General features: G+C 50.8%; 5 protein-coding genes across 5 annotated transcripts; 4 read left to right on the top strand and 1 right to left on the bottom strand.

Moving 5' to 3' along the window:
* Nucleotides 1-271: 271 nt before the first annotated feature.
* J7T55_010867 (uncharacterized protein) lies at nt 272-7,133 on the top strand (the record flags this gene model as incomplete). The annotated part of the gene is made up of 6 exons (XM_053135427.1): nt 272-579; nt 640-931; nt 987-1,975; nt 2,035-5,305; nt 5,365-7,017; nt 7,080-7,133. 6 exons carry the CDS (start codon nt 272-274, stop codon nt 7,131-7,133), a joined length of 6,567 nt encoding a protein of 2,188 aa, XP_052986827.1.
* A 279-nt stretch (nt 7,134-7,412) lies between these two features.
* Nucleotides 7,413-8,726, bottom strand: J7T55_010866 (salicylate hydroxylase; the record flags this gene model as incomplete). The annotated part of the gene is made up of 1 exon (XM_053135426.1): nt 7,413-8,726. One exon carries the CDS (start codon nt 8,724-8,726, stop codon nt 7,413-7,415), a length of 1,314 nt encoding a protein of 437 aa, XP_052986826.1.
* Nucleotides 8,727-9,371: 645 nt separating this feature from the next.
* J7T55_010865 (uncharacterized protein) lies at nt 9,372-11,422 on the top strand (the record flags this gene model as incomplete). The annotated part of the gene is made up of 6 exons (XM_053135425.1): nt 9,372-9,423; nt 9,491-10,457; nt 10,507-10,515; nt 10,626-10,666; nt 10,716-11,259; nt 11,350-11,422. The coding sequence occupies 6 exons, from the start codon at nt 9,372-9,374 to the stop codon at nt 11,420-11,422; spliced, it is 1,686 nt and encodes a 561-aa protein (XP_052986825.1).
* A 375-nt stretch (nt 11,423-11,797) lies between these two features.
* J7T55_010864 (uncharacterized protein) lies at nt 11,798-13,093 on the top strand (the record flags this gene model as incomplete). The annotated part of the gene is made up of 1 exon (XM_053135422.1): nt 11,798-13,093. One exon carries the CDS (start codon nt 11,798-11,800, stop codon nt 13,091-13,093), a length of 1,296 nt encoding a protein of 431 aa, XP_052986824.1.
* A 1,334-nt stretch (nt 13,094-14,427) lies between these two features.
* On the top strand, nt 14,428-14,810 carry J7T55_010863 (uncharacterized protein; the record flags this gene model as incomplete). The annotated part of the gene is made up of 2 exons (XM_053135421.1): nt 14,428-14,481; nt 14,547-14,810. The coding sequence occupies 2 exons, from the start codon at nt 14,428-14,430 to the stop codon at nt 14,808-14,810; spliced, it is 318 nt and encodes a 105-aa protein (XP_052986823.1).
* Nucleotides 14,811-15,266: the final 456 nt, after the last annotated feature.

Genomic DNA, 15,266 nt, shown 5'->3' with positions numbered 1-15,266 from the left:
ACTCAAGAACGGCTTTCCTTGTTAACCCAAGAATACAGTCAGACAGAGATCACGATGTTGGAGTATCTTGGAGGATTTTACCCACCCTGAGTCGGAAGCAGCAGCGATGTTCACTCGTCTGTAGTATATAGGGATCTGCTTGCCTTGCCAATTGCAGTGAATATTGCTGTCAGGCCTTTGCATGAGACAGCGTCACTAACCGCCATCTCGTTCACAACTATATTCTGGATCCATCCAAAAACCAGCGAAGTGTCTCTGGAACTTGTTCACTATGGATCCCAATATGGTCAAGCTTTATCTCTTTGGCGACCAGACCTATGACGTCGGGCCTCACTTGAAGTCGCTACTGTTAGAGTCGCATCACGGAAATGTTCTTATGACCGACTTCTTCCACAGATGCTACAATGCTCTCCGTGCGGAAATTTACCGGCTACCTTTCCAGGAACGAGAATCCCTTCCCAGATTCACCTCTATCGAAGACATAATTTTATGGAGGACCACGTCGCCAGACGAGGCACGACACTGCGTCCCTCTCGACATGTCCTTAACTTGCATTTATCATATTGCCGCCTTCATCTCGTAAGTATTCCTTCGAAATCTTCGGAATTTCAGGAAGATACTCATCGAATGATTTTCCAGTCAAGTCAAACACGCATATCCATCCCCGCAGAAGTGCCGCGTTCTGGGGCTATGCACTGGTACTCTTGCAGCCGCGGCAATTAGTTGCGCCCAAAGTCTGGAAGACCTGATTCCTACGGCCGTGATTGCTATGATAGTGGCCTTTCGGACGGGTGTGGCCGCTGCGAGTGGAGGCAAGCGTGCCACAAGTCTCGGTCAATCAGACACCAGTTCCGGATTTTCACGGTCTTGGTCTCTTGTTGCTGCCGGCCCCGCTGCCTCTCAAGCTGTAAAGAACTTTGGCGAGCAAAGTGTAAGAGTTTTGGCCAGACTTTTAAGTGTAACTGTGGCTGACATGCTCCGTATAGGCACTTCCATTGACTGCCCGTCCGTTCATCAGCGCCCATGCACTGCATGGTATCACGGTCACTGGCCCACCTTCCTCACTCGCCAAACTAACTGCTTCTGAGGAGTTCACCAAGATCAAATACAAGGATATCCCCATCTTTGCCCCTTATCATGCGAATCTATTGTTCTCCCAGGAGGACATACGCGAGGTTCTGAAGGGTGCATCCGGGCCAGAGCTGACCAGCCTTGCAAAGATTCCAGTGCTCTCGCCTAGTAGTGGCCAAATATTGCAGGCCGAAGACTTCCAGTCACTTTTGCAGGCCGCCGTAAAAGGGATTCTTCTCCAGGAGATCAACTGGACCCAGATCTTGAGCGGGATACAGGCCGCTTTTGAAGACTTCGAAGGCTTGCAACTCGAGGTCGCCCCTATCGGTACAGCCGCCGACCAGCTTATCCACACCGGTCTTAAGCAAACCCCCTTAGGGCGTTCACTACTTACACTTCCACCGGGATCGAAGCCGTCATTCAAACAAGAGCCCTCCTTCTCACCTAGTCCTCCAAGGAGCTATTCCGCGCCTGGAAAGCGCTCCAAGATTGCGATTATCGGCATGTCTGGTCGCTTTCCTGGTGCAAACAGCACCGAAGCATTCTGGGACCTTCTTAGTGAAGGCCTTGACGTGCACAAAGAAGTCCCTCCACTCCACTGGAACAAGTCAACGCATTTTGACCCCACGGGAAGGGGCAAAAACACCTCCGCCACACCCTATGGCTGCTGGCTTGACGATCCGGCTGCGTTTGATGCGCGCTTCTTCAATGTCAGCCCTCGCGAAGCACCGCAGATCGATCCTGCACAGCGCATCGCGTTAATGACGGCATATGAAGCCATTGAGCAGGCAGGGATTGTTCCTGACGCAACACCATCGACGCGTAGAGATCGCGTTGGTGTGTTCTATGGGGTGACGAGTAATGATTGGATGGAGACGAATAGTGCGCAGAAGATTGACACCTAGTATGTGGAAACCTCAAATTCTTTCGCGAGCAGATCAGTACTAATCTTGGCCTCTCAAGCTTTATCCCCGGCGGTAATAGGGCGTTCATACCTGGCCGTATCAACTACTTCTTTAAATTCAGTGGGCCAAGCTACGCGATCGATACGGCTTGTTCATCAAGTCTTGCAGCCATTCATACCGCCTGCAACTCTCTTTGGGCAGGGGACATCGATACAGCTATCACAGGCGGCACAAACGTTCTGACAAATCCAGACTTCACGGCTGGTCTTGATAGAGGTTATTTTCTCTCCAGAACAGGTAACTGCAAAACCTTCGATGATGCAGCAGATGGCTATTGCAGGGGTGAAGGTGTCGGGACCGTCATTTTGAAACGGCTTGACGACGCTGTTGCGGACAATGACCCGATTCTTGGTTTGATCCTTGGGGCTTATACAAATCACTCGGCCGAGGCCGACTCTATTACTCGTCCACACTCTGGTGCTCAGAGGGCAATGTTCAACAAGATTCTGCATAGCACTCAAGATGTTGTCGATCCAACAAGCATCAGCTACATTGAGATGCACGGGACGGGAACACAAGCCGGAGACGCCTCCGAGATGCAGAGCGTTCTAGATACCTTTGCCCCGGCGGTAGGTGTTCGAAACAACAAGCAGCCTCTTTTCCTCGGGAGCGCCAAAGCCAACATCGGCCACGGTGAAGCAGCGTCCGGTGTGTCGAGCCTTATCAAAATCATGCTGATGATGCGAGAAAACATGATTCCCCCCCATTGTGGAATCAAGTCTAAGATCAACCACAAGTTCCCAACAGACCTCACTGAGCGCAACGTCAGAATTGCACGAGACGGTCCAGTTTCCTGGCAGAGAAGCATTTCTGAGCCAAGGAGGGTCTTTGTGAACAACTTCAGCGCTGCCGGAGGAAACACAGCCCTATTGATAGAGGATGCACCTCATAGCGATGAGATGGATGCCATTGGGGAAAAGGATACAAGGACAACTCACCTTGTCGCCATCTCCGCAAAGAACGCCGCTTCTCTGCAGGGAAACCTCAACTCTATGCTTCGCTTTATTGACCAAAGGCCCGCCGCCTCAATCAGCGACCTATCATACACAACCACGGCCCGGCGCATTCATCATCCGCACCGTGTCATGCTGGCAACATCCTCCTTTGACGATCTGCACCTTCAGATACAAAGTGCAATTCGGGACCAGGCCGGCGCCAATCGACCAAAGGTTCACAAAATGGTGTTTGCCTTTACAGGTCAAGGTGCTCAGTTCGCGGGCATGGGTAAGGTCTATCTGCACAATTTCTCCGTCTTCCGCACCGAGATCTATCGACTTGACCATCTTGGTCAATGTCTTGGATTTCCATCAGTGATTCCCGTGTTCGAAGCGGATGAATCGGAGAACATTCTCGAGTCCTCGCCGGTAGCTGTCCAGCTTGCCAGCATTTGTATGCAAATCGCTCTGACAAAGCTCCTATCTTCCTGGAATATCTCCCCAACTGCGGTCGTTGGCCACAGCCTCGGCGAGTTTGCCGCACTGAACGCCGCGGGGGTGCTCTCTGATGCGGACACAATCTATCTCGTGGGCAAGCGGGCGGAAATGATCCAGGAGAAATGCTCTCAGGGCACACACTCAATGCTTGTTGTCAGGGGCTCGGTGGGAGAGATTGAGGCCGCTCTCCGTATGGCAGAGACCAAATATGAGTTTGCTTGTGTCAACTCACCCTCGGAGACGGTCCTCGCTGGAAAAACAGCTGATATGGACAAGGTGGCGGAGGTCTTGGCTCGCTCTAGGATCAGGACAACAATACTTAAGGTCCCTTACGCCTTTCACTCATCCCAGGTTGAGCCCATTCTGGAGGACTTCGCCACCCTTGCTGAGGGTGCAACATTTTCTGGGCCGCGTGTGCCGGTTATCTGTCCTTCGACTGGAGTAGTTGCTTCGCCAACTGATGTGGACTTGGTTTTCTGCGGGAAATATCTCGCTCAGCATTGCCGCGAGCCCGTGAACATGCTCAAGGCGCTCAACACCGCTCACGACGATCGTGTCATCACCAGCGAGACCGTTGTTCTAGAAGTAGGACCCCACCCAGCCATCTCCGCCATGGTGAAGGCAACACTAGGGTCTCAAATCACAACTTTACCCATGTCTCAACGGACCAGCTCCTCCAAGCAGTCAAAGTCTCCTTGGCAAGTGCTTACTGAAACACTCAGGAGACTATACTGCGTGGGCACAGATATTCGTTGGACTGAGTATCATCGTGATTTCGCGTCAGCACACAAAGTGGTTCCATTGCCTGCTTATAGCTGGGATCTGAAGGACTACTGGATCCAATACGTGAACGACTGGTCACTCAGGAAAGGTGATCCCCCACTCTTGATCGGGGACTTTACCACCTCTCGTCTGGACAGCACGACCATCCACAGGGTTGTGAGGGAGACTCCGGGTCCCACTGAGAACAACTTAAGCCTCGTGGTGGAGGCAGACATTGCCAGGCCGGACCTCAATCCCCTTGTCCAGGGACACATGGTTGACAATATCCCCTTGTGCACGCCGTCAGTATACGCTGATATCGCCCTTACCCTTGGAAAGTACCTCGTCGAGAAGTACCAACCACAGCTGTGTAATGAGCAATTGGTTGTCGATGTCTCAGATATGACAATTTCAAAGGCGTTGATAGCGAAACCTAAGGGTCCGCAGCCGTTTCAGGCGCAGACCGAGGTGGACTGGCGCGCTAAAGAAGCTGCATGTAAGTTTGTCTCCTTCGACAGCAAGGGACAGCCCCAGGAGCATGCACGCTGCGTGATTCGCTTCCAGGACAGGGCCTACCAGCAGAAGCTGCAAAAGGACTCCGTAAGGATTATGGAGAAGATGCAGGCACTTCGCAAAGGTATCGCAGCTGAGACAACGGCGAGATTCAACCGAGCCATGGTCTACCGGATGATCCGACCTCTGGCCCAGTTCCACGCGGACTACCGTGCAATTGATGAGTTCGTTCTTGACAGTCATACTCTTGAAGCTTCTAGTCGGGTCAGTTTTGGAAGTGTAAAGCGAAACAAAGACGACAGGTTCCATACGCATCCGGCCATCATCGACGCACTGACACAAAGTTGCGGATTCGTCATGAATTGCAATGACGGCTGTGATCTCGATGTCGAAGTCTTCATGAATCACGGATGGGGTTCGTTCCAAATATATGAAGAGATTCAATTTGGAAAGGCATACACTACTTATACTCGCATGCATGAGGGTAAGGACAGGCTCTGGCATGGAGATGTTGCAGTCTTCGACGGTGACACGGTGGTCGCATCGTTTCAGCAGCTTGCAGTAAGTGGATTCAGATACTCAAGGCACTTCACATGGATATTTTCTGACATTCTCATCAGATTCAAGGTGTGCCGAGAAGGGTTCTACAGGTCATTCTATCTCTTGAAAGTGGCAAAAAGGCACAAAAGCCTCAGCTCACCTCCTCAGCGGGGCCAGCAGCGCTGGCGCCGACCAGTACAGCGACTCAAGTGCGGCCCAGCAAGGTCTCCTCTGCATTGCAAATAATCTCGGAAGAAAGTGGCATTTCGGTATCAGATCTGACCGACTCCAGTCTCTTCAGTGACCTGGGTGTCGATTCTTTGTTATCTTTGACTATCACGGCGAGGTTTCGTGAGGAGCTGGATGTCGATATTGACTCGACGTCAATGGTTATGGAATTCCCATCGATTGGTGACCTGAAGAAGCTCTTCAAAGCGGAAGAGAACGAGATCATGCCATATCCGGACTTCAACAGACCTTCGGAAGATATTCGCAATCCTTCTGTCGGGCGGGATCTTGTCGTCGCACCATCGTCTAATGTGGTTGAACGTGCCCTTCACATCATCTCGGAGGAAAGCGGAGTCGCTAAGTCGGATCTGACAGATGATACTCACTTCACAGACAGCGGCATTGACTCACTTTTGTCACTTGTCATTGTCAGTAGGTTCCGTGATGAGCTCGAACTTGAGATCGATCATGAGTCCTTGCTGATGGAGTGCCCCACTGTCGCCGACCTGAAATTGTACCTCCTTGGTGGTGGCTCCACACCATCGGATCAAGAGTCGACCGATCATACTAGGTCTCCAAGTGACAGCAGTAACACCCCATCCAGCCCTGCTAGCGACCCGGAGGAAGATGACGAGCTCATCGAAGTCAAGCCCGAAGACCTTAGCCCAGAATCTCGAATTTTAGACCGAAGCTCTCTCCCAGAGGCCGTTGCAACCGCCAAATCCACGTCACTCATTATCCAGGGCTCACAACGCACCTGTACGAAGACCCTGTTCCTCTTTCCCGATGGTTCGGGATCTGCGACTTCGTACGCTGGTATACCACGCATCTCTCCTGATACCTGCGTCGTAGCATTCAACTCGCCCTTTCTCAAAGATCCAGAGTCCTTAAGAGCCTGCCCATTGGATCATTTGATCGAGGTCTACCTCACAGAGCTTCGTCGCCGACAGCCCTCTGGGCCATATCATCTTGGAGGTTGGTCCGCAGGTGGAGTGCTGGCATATCGAATGGCACAGTCCCTCGGAATGCAAGGCGAAGAAGTGGCGAGCCTGACACTCATTGACTCACCCTTGCCACTTAACGGGCTAGATCGGCTTCCGAAGCATTTTTACGACTTTTGCCGATCGTTGCATCTCTTCGGAGGCGGCCAACATGGCAAACCAGCTAGCTCACGACAGCACACACACACGTTCACGGATGCGGAGCACGACAAACTCATCTCCCACTTCAATGCGTCCATTGACGTGCTGCACGAGTACCATGCAACACCGTTGAGACGTGAAAAGTGCCCGAAGAAGGTGTCTATCATTTGGGCTCCCGACACCGTCACAGACCGCCCTGGCGTGAAGAAGATGGAGCCACACCCCGATGACACGGAAGGGATGAAGTTCCTCACCGAGCGGCGGACTGATTTTGGAGCAAACGGTTGGGACAAGCTGTTTCCCAGTAAAAACTGCGAGATAAATATCAGGAGAGTTGAAGATGCGCACCACTTTTCAATGATGGTCAGTACATGCTCTTAAAATGCGACCTTCTTGCCAAACTTACTGACGTGTGCCTGATACAGCGTGAGCCATATGCCGCGGAGCTTGCGGCCCATATACGCGAGAATCTGATCTGAAGGGCCAGTTGTGGAATGGTATTCGACCGCGAAGCTTGTATTCCAGCTGCCACTCTTTCAATCTGAAGTTATCTGAGTGACCTTGCCACCGGTGTCTGCTGGAGCATCTGAGAAGTGGGCGAGATGTCATTTTCATAGGAGTTGTGTTGTCTATAAGTCACTTCGAGAACTCAGCAAATATAGAATGTATCTATATTTATAGATTTATGAGATTTGTTGTTCATTAGCCACCAGCCGCAAAGGAAGACGAGCCCGAAAACATTGTGTGCCCTTTCTGCTCTAAGAAACGTTGACCGTGTGCGCTATCCTGTCAGCACCATGACTGACATTGTCTTTAATCGTGCCGTCAAGTGATCCCCGTACATTTTCGTACTCTGAGTAGACACTTTTCTCAACATCGAAGTTCAGTATCCATGCTTCGCGCTTCAAGTGCAGTAGAGTTGGATCCTGCCAGATCAGGTCCCAGTCCGCCTTGTGCCATTTGTCCCGTGTTGTGACACCAGTAGCTTGTATCTTGTGAACTCTCTCATACCGTATTCTCTCATAAACCCTCATCGCCACCGTTACGGTTTGTTTGCCGGCGATGTCGAGGCATGCTGCCAATGTCACTCCATCTTCCATAGCCTGACTTGCACCCTGGATTGACGTCGGTAAGAATGGGTGTGCAGCATCTCCGATTAGAGCGATCCGACATTTAGGAGAAACAAATGTGGGCAGAGGGTCTCGGTAGACGAGTTTGTAGTCGAACAGGCGGTCAGAAGGCGTTGCCTTCACGAGTTCTTGGACCACAGGTGCCCAGCCATCCAGTACCTTCAGAACGTCGTCGACCTTTCCGGGGAATTGCCAGCTCTCTTCAATTCCTGCTTCGTCCTTGTGAGTACAAACCCAGCTCATTTCTTCGCCATCCTTGATAGCCGCAGCGAGAAAATGAATGTCCTGTCCGATCCAGCCATTGTGGCTATCTCCCTGCACGAGGTGCTTGGTCAAGTCGTTCTGCTTGAGCTTGTCCGTGGAAAACCATGCTCGATAAACGGCATACCCAGAGGGCTGAGGCTTGTCATCAAATCCCAGCACTATCTTCCTCCCTCTCGACTTGACACCTTCCGCAGCCAAGACGATATCGGCCCTATACTTGGTACCATCCACCTCGATGCCGGCCTCGTCATCGTTCTCGAAGTAATCCTCGACGCTCTGGCCAAGCCTCACCTCAATACCCCGGTCCAGGGCATGCTGATACAAGATTTTGTGCAACTCTCCACGATGCCCGTTTATCCTGCGTCCCCACACCTTTTCAGCCTCAAACGACTGCGAGGTAACAAATTTGCCTTCCCAGTTGTGATAGGTAATCTTCTCACTCTTGTGTATGATTGGCTCCATCTCCTCCATCACCCCAGGCCACTTGGCAAATATTCGCGACGCGTTTTGCCCGAAGCTAATGATGTCCCCGAGCGGCTTGAGTTCGGACACTCTCTCAAATACGGTAACAGAATGTCCCTTACGATCGCATTCGATGGCCGCAGTGAGTCCTGCAAAGCCGGCGCCGACGACGATCACCTTGATGCCAGAGGCGGTCTTTCGGGGGTAGGATTCCATAATAACTGTTGTTTTGCAAGATTTCGCTTTTGACGACCCCGGAAGGTTTAACTTTGTTTGAGGAAATATCAGCAAAATATTTGCGTGTGGTCTGAAGGGTGAAGATGGTCCAGCAGGTGGCGCGTTGAAGATTCACAGTATGTCCAATCCCGCGTTGAACGCAAGGTGGATCAAAGTTTCACCACGAGAACCAGTTTATCCAGAGGGGTAGGATTGGTTGATCCAGGGATCTGTCATAAGCCTATTCGGCTGGGATCATCTACCGAAGGAGAAAACGTCTTACCCCGCAAAATAAAGGAATGTCAACCACGGGACGGGGCTCCTTCCGAGCTATTTGAGTGTGGAGCTACCAGACAGCTGGGATCCTTGGCTCCGCCTCGGTGCTCACTGGTGGCCCTGTTCTGCGTCGATAGCTGACTGTCTGTTTGAGACGGGAGGTGTTCTTCATTTCCTGCAAGGAAAAAGAAGCGGACATTGCTAAGCTTGAAGAATGTGACTCAGCACGATTTCAGTTGGAGATAGCTGGGACAGACTACCCACTCAGCTCGTAGTTAAAACTCACATAATTAGCTGCGCTCACCATCACCTTGTCAGACTTTCTCCGTTTTAGCCCCTCACTCGGATTTATTCACCAGACTTCACATGATGGCGTTTGGGATACTAGAATGCAAGAAAATGGAGCTCGTGCCTGGAACGGGTGAGTACAAAGCATTGAAAAAGTGAGCACATTTGTCGACAGTCACACTAACCCAAATAAAATGCAGCATTTATGAGCGACCAGGACGACCTGCCTCCTGAGTATTCCAATATCCCTAGAGAGCTACTAAAACACGGAAGAGGCAGATACAAGGACGTCATCCTCGTGCCTCAGCCCTCGAACAGCCCAAACGATCCACTAAACTGGCCGCAATGGAAAAAAGAGTTGATCCTGCTCATAGTCGGACTCTCCGCAGCTGTTGTTGGTGCCTACGGCCCCATGCTTTCTCCCGGCTTTGTACAAGTCTCGTCCGACCTCGGAATTACAGTTGAGATTCTCTCACAAGCTACGGCTTGGCTCATCCTCACCATCGGGTTAAGTCTCTTCATCACAAACCCACTTGCAAAAATCATCGGGCGTCGGCCGGTGTACATAATCGCCATATGCATCATGTTCGCGACATCTGTTTGGGGTGCGGCTGTCACCAACTACAGTTCATTCTTGGCAAGTCGAATAGTGGCGGGCATTGGGATGGCTCCGTATGAGATCTTGGTACAGTGCACCATAGGTGATTTATATTTTGTTCATGAGCGTGCGACGAGAATCGCAGCGTGGAACCTTTTCCTCCTCACTGGAATCAGCGGCGGCGCCCTCATCGCTGGGTATATCATTGAGCTGGATGGATATCGGTGGACTTTCGGGGTGTGCGCCATCTTCTTCGGAATCTTGATGATAGGTGTCATTTTCTTCGTTCCAGAGACGGCTTATCGCAGGGAGGCTGTGATCACAGTCGTTGAGACCGAAGAGAAAGGAGTCCACTTAAAAATGAGTCGCGAGCATGAGGTTCGTCTTGAGCATGAGGAGACCACCCCTCGCGCCGGGAACCAGGACGATCCGAGAAAGCATACATATGTTCAGTCTCTGCGGGTTTTCACTGGAAGATACAGTGTTGCTCCGACGTGGAAAGTATTCCTGCGGCCAGTAATTATGTGGTTCTACCCCGCAGTCCTTTGGGCTTTCTTGATCTATGGCAAGTCCAACTTCAATCCATGCCGAAGAGACCATTGCTAACACCTAATATAGGAACAACCAGTAAGTATCTTCTAAATACAACACTTTAAAGAAGGAATATTCGTCATCTATAATTTTTTTTTTGTTTCAGCATTTCTCCCAAAGCCTTTAATCTGGCCACAGCCCCCAAGCCAGGCTATGAGCATATGGTGGCTGATTCCTCCCCAATTCCGTAAAGATTTCTTTCATCATGCTTTGATAACTAAATTTAAATGCTGCAGTCACATGGGTCGTTGTCTTCTCTGTGGTGAACGGGGTCATTTTCGTCTCTCCTCCATACAACTTCACAGTCAGCCAAACCGGCCTCATCAGTCTTTCTCCATTTATCCTGACCATCCTGGGCGAGGTCATATCGGGACCGGCCAATGACTGGATTTGCATCTATCTCACCAAGAAAAACAAGGGCATCTACGAGCCAGAGTTCCGCCTTCCACTTATTGTGGTTGCAGTGATCTTGGGAACGGTGGGCTTCTTCGGCTTTGGGGCCACGATCCACTATCAGACGCACTGGGCCGGCCCAGTCCTTTGCTTTGGCCTTGCCAATATGAGCCTGGTCTTTGCAGCTACCTGCGTGTTTGGATACATCATCGATGCGTACCGGAGCCATAATGAAGAGGCTTTTGTCGCAATCAACTCACGAAACCTCTTGACATTCGGACTCACGTACTTTGTGAACGACTGGCTGGCTGAGCAGGGGCCGCTGGTGGTGTTCTGTATCCTGGGAGCCTTGTTTCTCTTCGTCTGCTCGCTGACTATACCTCTTTGGTGAGTGTTAAACTAGTGAAAAGATCCAAATACATCCATTGTTGGGCTCATTAGTGTTGCAAGGTTGCTGACGTTGACGATGAAACCCAGGATATACGGCAAGAGGATTCGAAGCTTCATCGGCCGCACGGAATGGCTTCAAAAGTTCATGAATGACGGCTAGAGATTCCTAGATGAAATGCACAAAGAAACAAGACACTGAGGACTGGCAAGCCTTTGACCTCTGACCGCTGCGCATCTCATCGTTATTGGGGAGGAGCAGTAGTGACAAACACTTGGGGATCAGTCGGGTGCACCAGGATGCGGGGCAACGTCGACACAAGAGCTTGTGCAGCTGAATTTAGACCTCGGCATCTCCAAGTACAGTCAGCTCGTTGCTAAGGGATGAAACCTGAAATAAACTTGTCTGCTCACCATGATTCCCCGTGCTTAAGCACGACCTCTCCACATGTCAGACAACTCGCGTTACTGTAAGTTGAGAGAGTAGAATCGCAAGAGCTAGGAACCCATTAAAGACGTGCCTTCAATCATTGCCATTATGTCAAAAGAAGAGCAGGATTTGGATATTCCGCTTCCCTGGGCCGAGCCCGCCTGGTTCAGATCATTGGAGTCACCTTACTATAACGAATCCCACAGAAAGCTTCACGCCTACGTCAGGCAATATATCGACGATAACATCCGCCCGCATAATCTAAAGTGGGAGGAAGATGGCGATTGTCCGGATGCAGCAAAAGAGAGTTACATCAAGTCCGGGCTGGCCTTTGCAGATATACCCGCCCAATACAGGCCCCCGGGAGTCGGTTTCGTAGCTGGCATAACACCTGACAAGCTCGACGTCTTTCACACCATGATTATCACAGATGAAGTAGCCCGGATTGAAGGGGGCGTTGGCATTGCGCTGGCCGGAGCAAACACCATCGGTGTGCCGCCCATTCTTAATCACGGCACTGAAGAGCAGAAGCGGCGATGGCTGCCCGGGCTGTTCACGCGAAAAACCAACTTCTGTTTGGGAATCACAGAGGCGAGTGGTGGCAGCGATGTTGGCAATATCCACACCAAAGCAGTCAAAAGCACAGATGGGAGTCACTTCACCGTCACAGGCACGAAAAAATGGATCACAGGATCACAGTGGGCCACACACATGACGACAGCCGTCCGGACCGGAGGACCAGGAATCGGTGGAATCTCATTGCTCGTCGTACCTCTTCGTTCAGAAGGGGTTGAGATTGAGAAAATACACAATAGTGGCCAGAACGCTGGCGGGTCCAGCTGGGTGCGCATGCACAACGTCCGCGTCCCTGTTGAGAATCTCCTAGGCTCGGAGAATGCAGGGTTCAAATACATAATGACGAACTTCAACAAGGAACGATTCATAATGGCCGTCATATGCAACCGCAAGACCCGGACCTGCCTCAGCACCGCACTGCAGTACGCGTATAATCGCGAGACCTTCGGGAAGCCCCTTGTGTATCACCAAATCATCCGACACAAAATCATCACGCTGGCTAGGGAAGTCGAATCGCACTGGGCATGGTTGGAGCAGATCGCATACCACATTCAAATCCATGGATGGCAAAGTGACGATATTGCGGGAAGAATTGCTTTGGCAAAGGTGTCTGGGGGCAGGATGTTGGAGCTAGCTGCGAGACAGGCCCAACAGGTGATGGGCGGCGTTGCGTACCAAAAGCATGGACCCGGCGGGGGAGGTCGGGTAGAACAGATCACAAGGGACCTTCGAATGATGGTGGTTGGAGGTGGCTCCGAGGAGATTATCGCGGACTTAGCCTTCCGACAGGAGATGAAGGCAGCGCAGAGGAAGTCGTCAAAGCTGTAATCCCGCTGCTTCAGTTCCACTTGAAGACAAACGGTTAAGGTTGCAATTAGTACCACGTATAAACATCCTAACTTGAAGAGCAGCGTAGCAAATCGAGATTCTCGTTAGGATTACTGTGTATGTAATTGGATCTATAATCACTTATATGCAAACCAACGTCGACGTGATGTGCGCATCTTTGTAGTGGAACACAGTAGCCATTTAGACCCTCAGCTCTCGAGCCCGCCCAGGATTTGCAATAGCCCGTATTCAAGCCTACACGTTAGACCTTTTCCTCCTCGTATCATTTTCTATGTTTAGTTGGATACTGGAGAAGAGTTGATGTCTTCATAGTCATCCCGGCGCACGATGTCAGGGAGAAGCTCGAAGGAAAACGTCACGAGAGATGCGGGTGAACTGGGAATCTCACACAAGGTGAGTCTTGTGCTGGTCAGCCCACTGGGCAGGGTAGACCTTGGCCGCTTGTTCGGGTATCGGCCCGCTTCCTATTTGATTGCCCATGGTCTAGCGGATGAAATTGCATAAAGCTCGGGCCAGCTTAGCTGAACACCAGTGGATCCCAAATGGAGACTGGAACCCCACTGAGGTCACCACATCGACCAAAGCGAACAACAAAATAAATTCAAAAATGAAAATGGAGGACAGATGGATTGAACACCTGGCCTTCCGCAGGAGCACTTGAAATCATTTCAATGCAAAGCGGACGCTCTACCACTGAGCTAGACCCCCATTGATTGAAATTTTGTCAAAATATAGAGGTTTATATACATATAATTAGATATTTACTTCTAGTTTGTTTCAATCGTGCGTCCCCTCAGCGACTGGAAGACCATGGCCGCCTTTCAACAGCAGCACGACTGATTTACAAACATAAATTGCAACTTTGACATCCTCGATGCAATGTTGTATGTGTGTCTGGGCCTGGCAGGATGATCCTCATCGCTTTGCACTGGCGGTGAGGAATCTTTATATTGTATGCCATTGCAATTCTGCCCGCTGCAGCCTGCTGGCAAGCGTGAGCAGGAGCCACGGGAGATTAGACTGCATCACGGAGGATCCTGCCGGCACGCTAGGAATCCTTTGCGAAGCTTGGCCCCAGCAAAGCAAATAGCGATTCGACGACATTGGTTCATTACAGGCCGATGCCCAGGGGCAAAATAGGCTCCCGGCCGCTCAGATCCTAATTCATATTGAGGATACATCAGGAGAACAAGCCTATATAAACTGAAGGCATCCGCAAAGTTGATCTGACTGAGTTCCAACGATTACCGCCCTCATTAACCGTCATCCTCGTTGTCATTGTTGATCTCTCAGTCCTGTCAACGATTGTTACGATGCGGTTTACATCCCTTCTTTATTTGGCTCTGCCAGTCCTCAGTGTCGCCCAGGTAAGCATCCGCGCCTGCCCATCATGCTTTGGGATATCTCGCTAACGACCACCCTTCAACAACAGAGTGTCAACACAACGTTGACCACGACCACCACCTCCGCAGCACCTTCCGCGACCCCTGACTACGAAGCGATCTGCGAGTCACAGGCTTCTGGCTATGCAGATGACTGCCCGCAGTGCCTTTACCGGTGCATTGGATCTGCCTATGTCGAGCAATGCTATTATAGCACATTTTTCACTGTAAATGGGATCCAGGCACAGTGTGAGGCTCGCGGCGGTTGGAATTGCAAGCAAACTGCTCTTGATTCTGTCTGCTCTGGCTCATAGATGGCCAGGACATATCTAGAGGATGGTGGACAATGTACAAATGCTGCTTTAATAGAAGCTCACTGGCATTAAAGAAGATACGCATTATAGGCCCACGTGCTACTCAGTGTGGTTGGAAGCTTCGATACATAGTCTATAAATGCCACGGCGGTGTCCATAAGTCATAGATATCTCAAACTTGTATATTCTAGATCTCTTTAATAAATCTGACGAATTTGTTAAGCAAATAGTCCTTCACATGTGAATTAAGTCTACCAGCGTTCGACCCAGCCGCAGCCCGGGGATGGCGTTGACTACGTAGGGCTGCATGGTAAAGCGCCTGTGTGAATCTCATGGCTGATGAGCAGTGGCTTTTTTTTTTTTTTTTTTTTTTTTTTTTTTTTTTTTTTTTTTGAGAGGGTGCACATTTTGGGTGGGGGGTGTGATTGTTTGGGGGGGCGGAGCTTAGGCGCGGTG

This window comes from Diaporthe amygdali (assembly GCF_026229845.1).
Source record: "Diaporthe amygdali strain CAA958 chromosome Unknown NODE_55_length_279518_cov_64_759621, whole genome shotgun sequence".
NCBI lineage: Eukaryota > Fungi > Ascomycota > Sordariomycetes > Diaporthales > Diaporthaceae > Diaporthe > Diaporthe amygdali.
The sequence above is the reverse complement of the archived record's forward strand: the minus strand, read 5'-3'. Positions and strand labels throughout refer to the sequence as shown.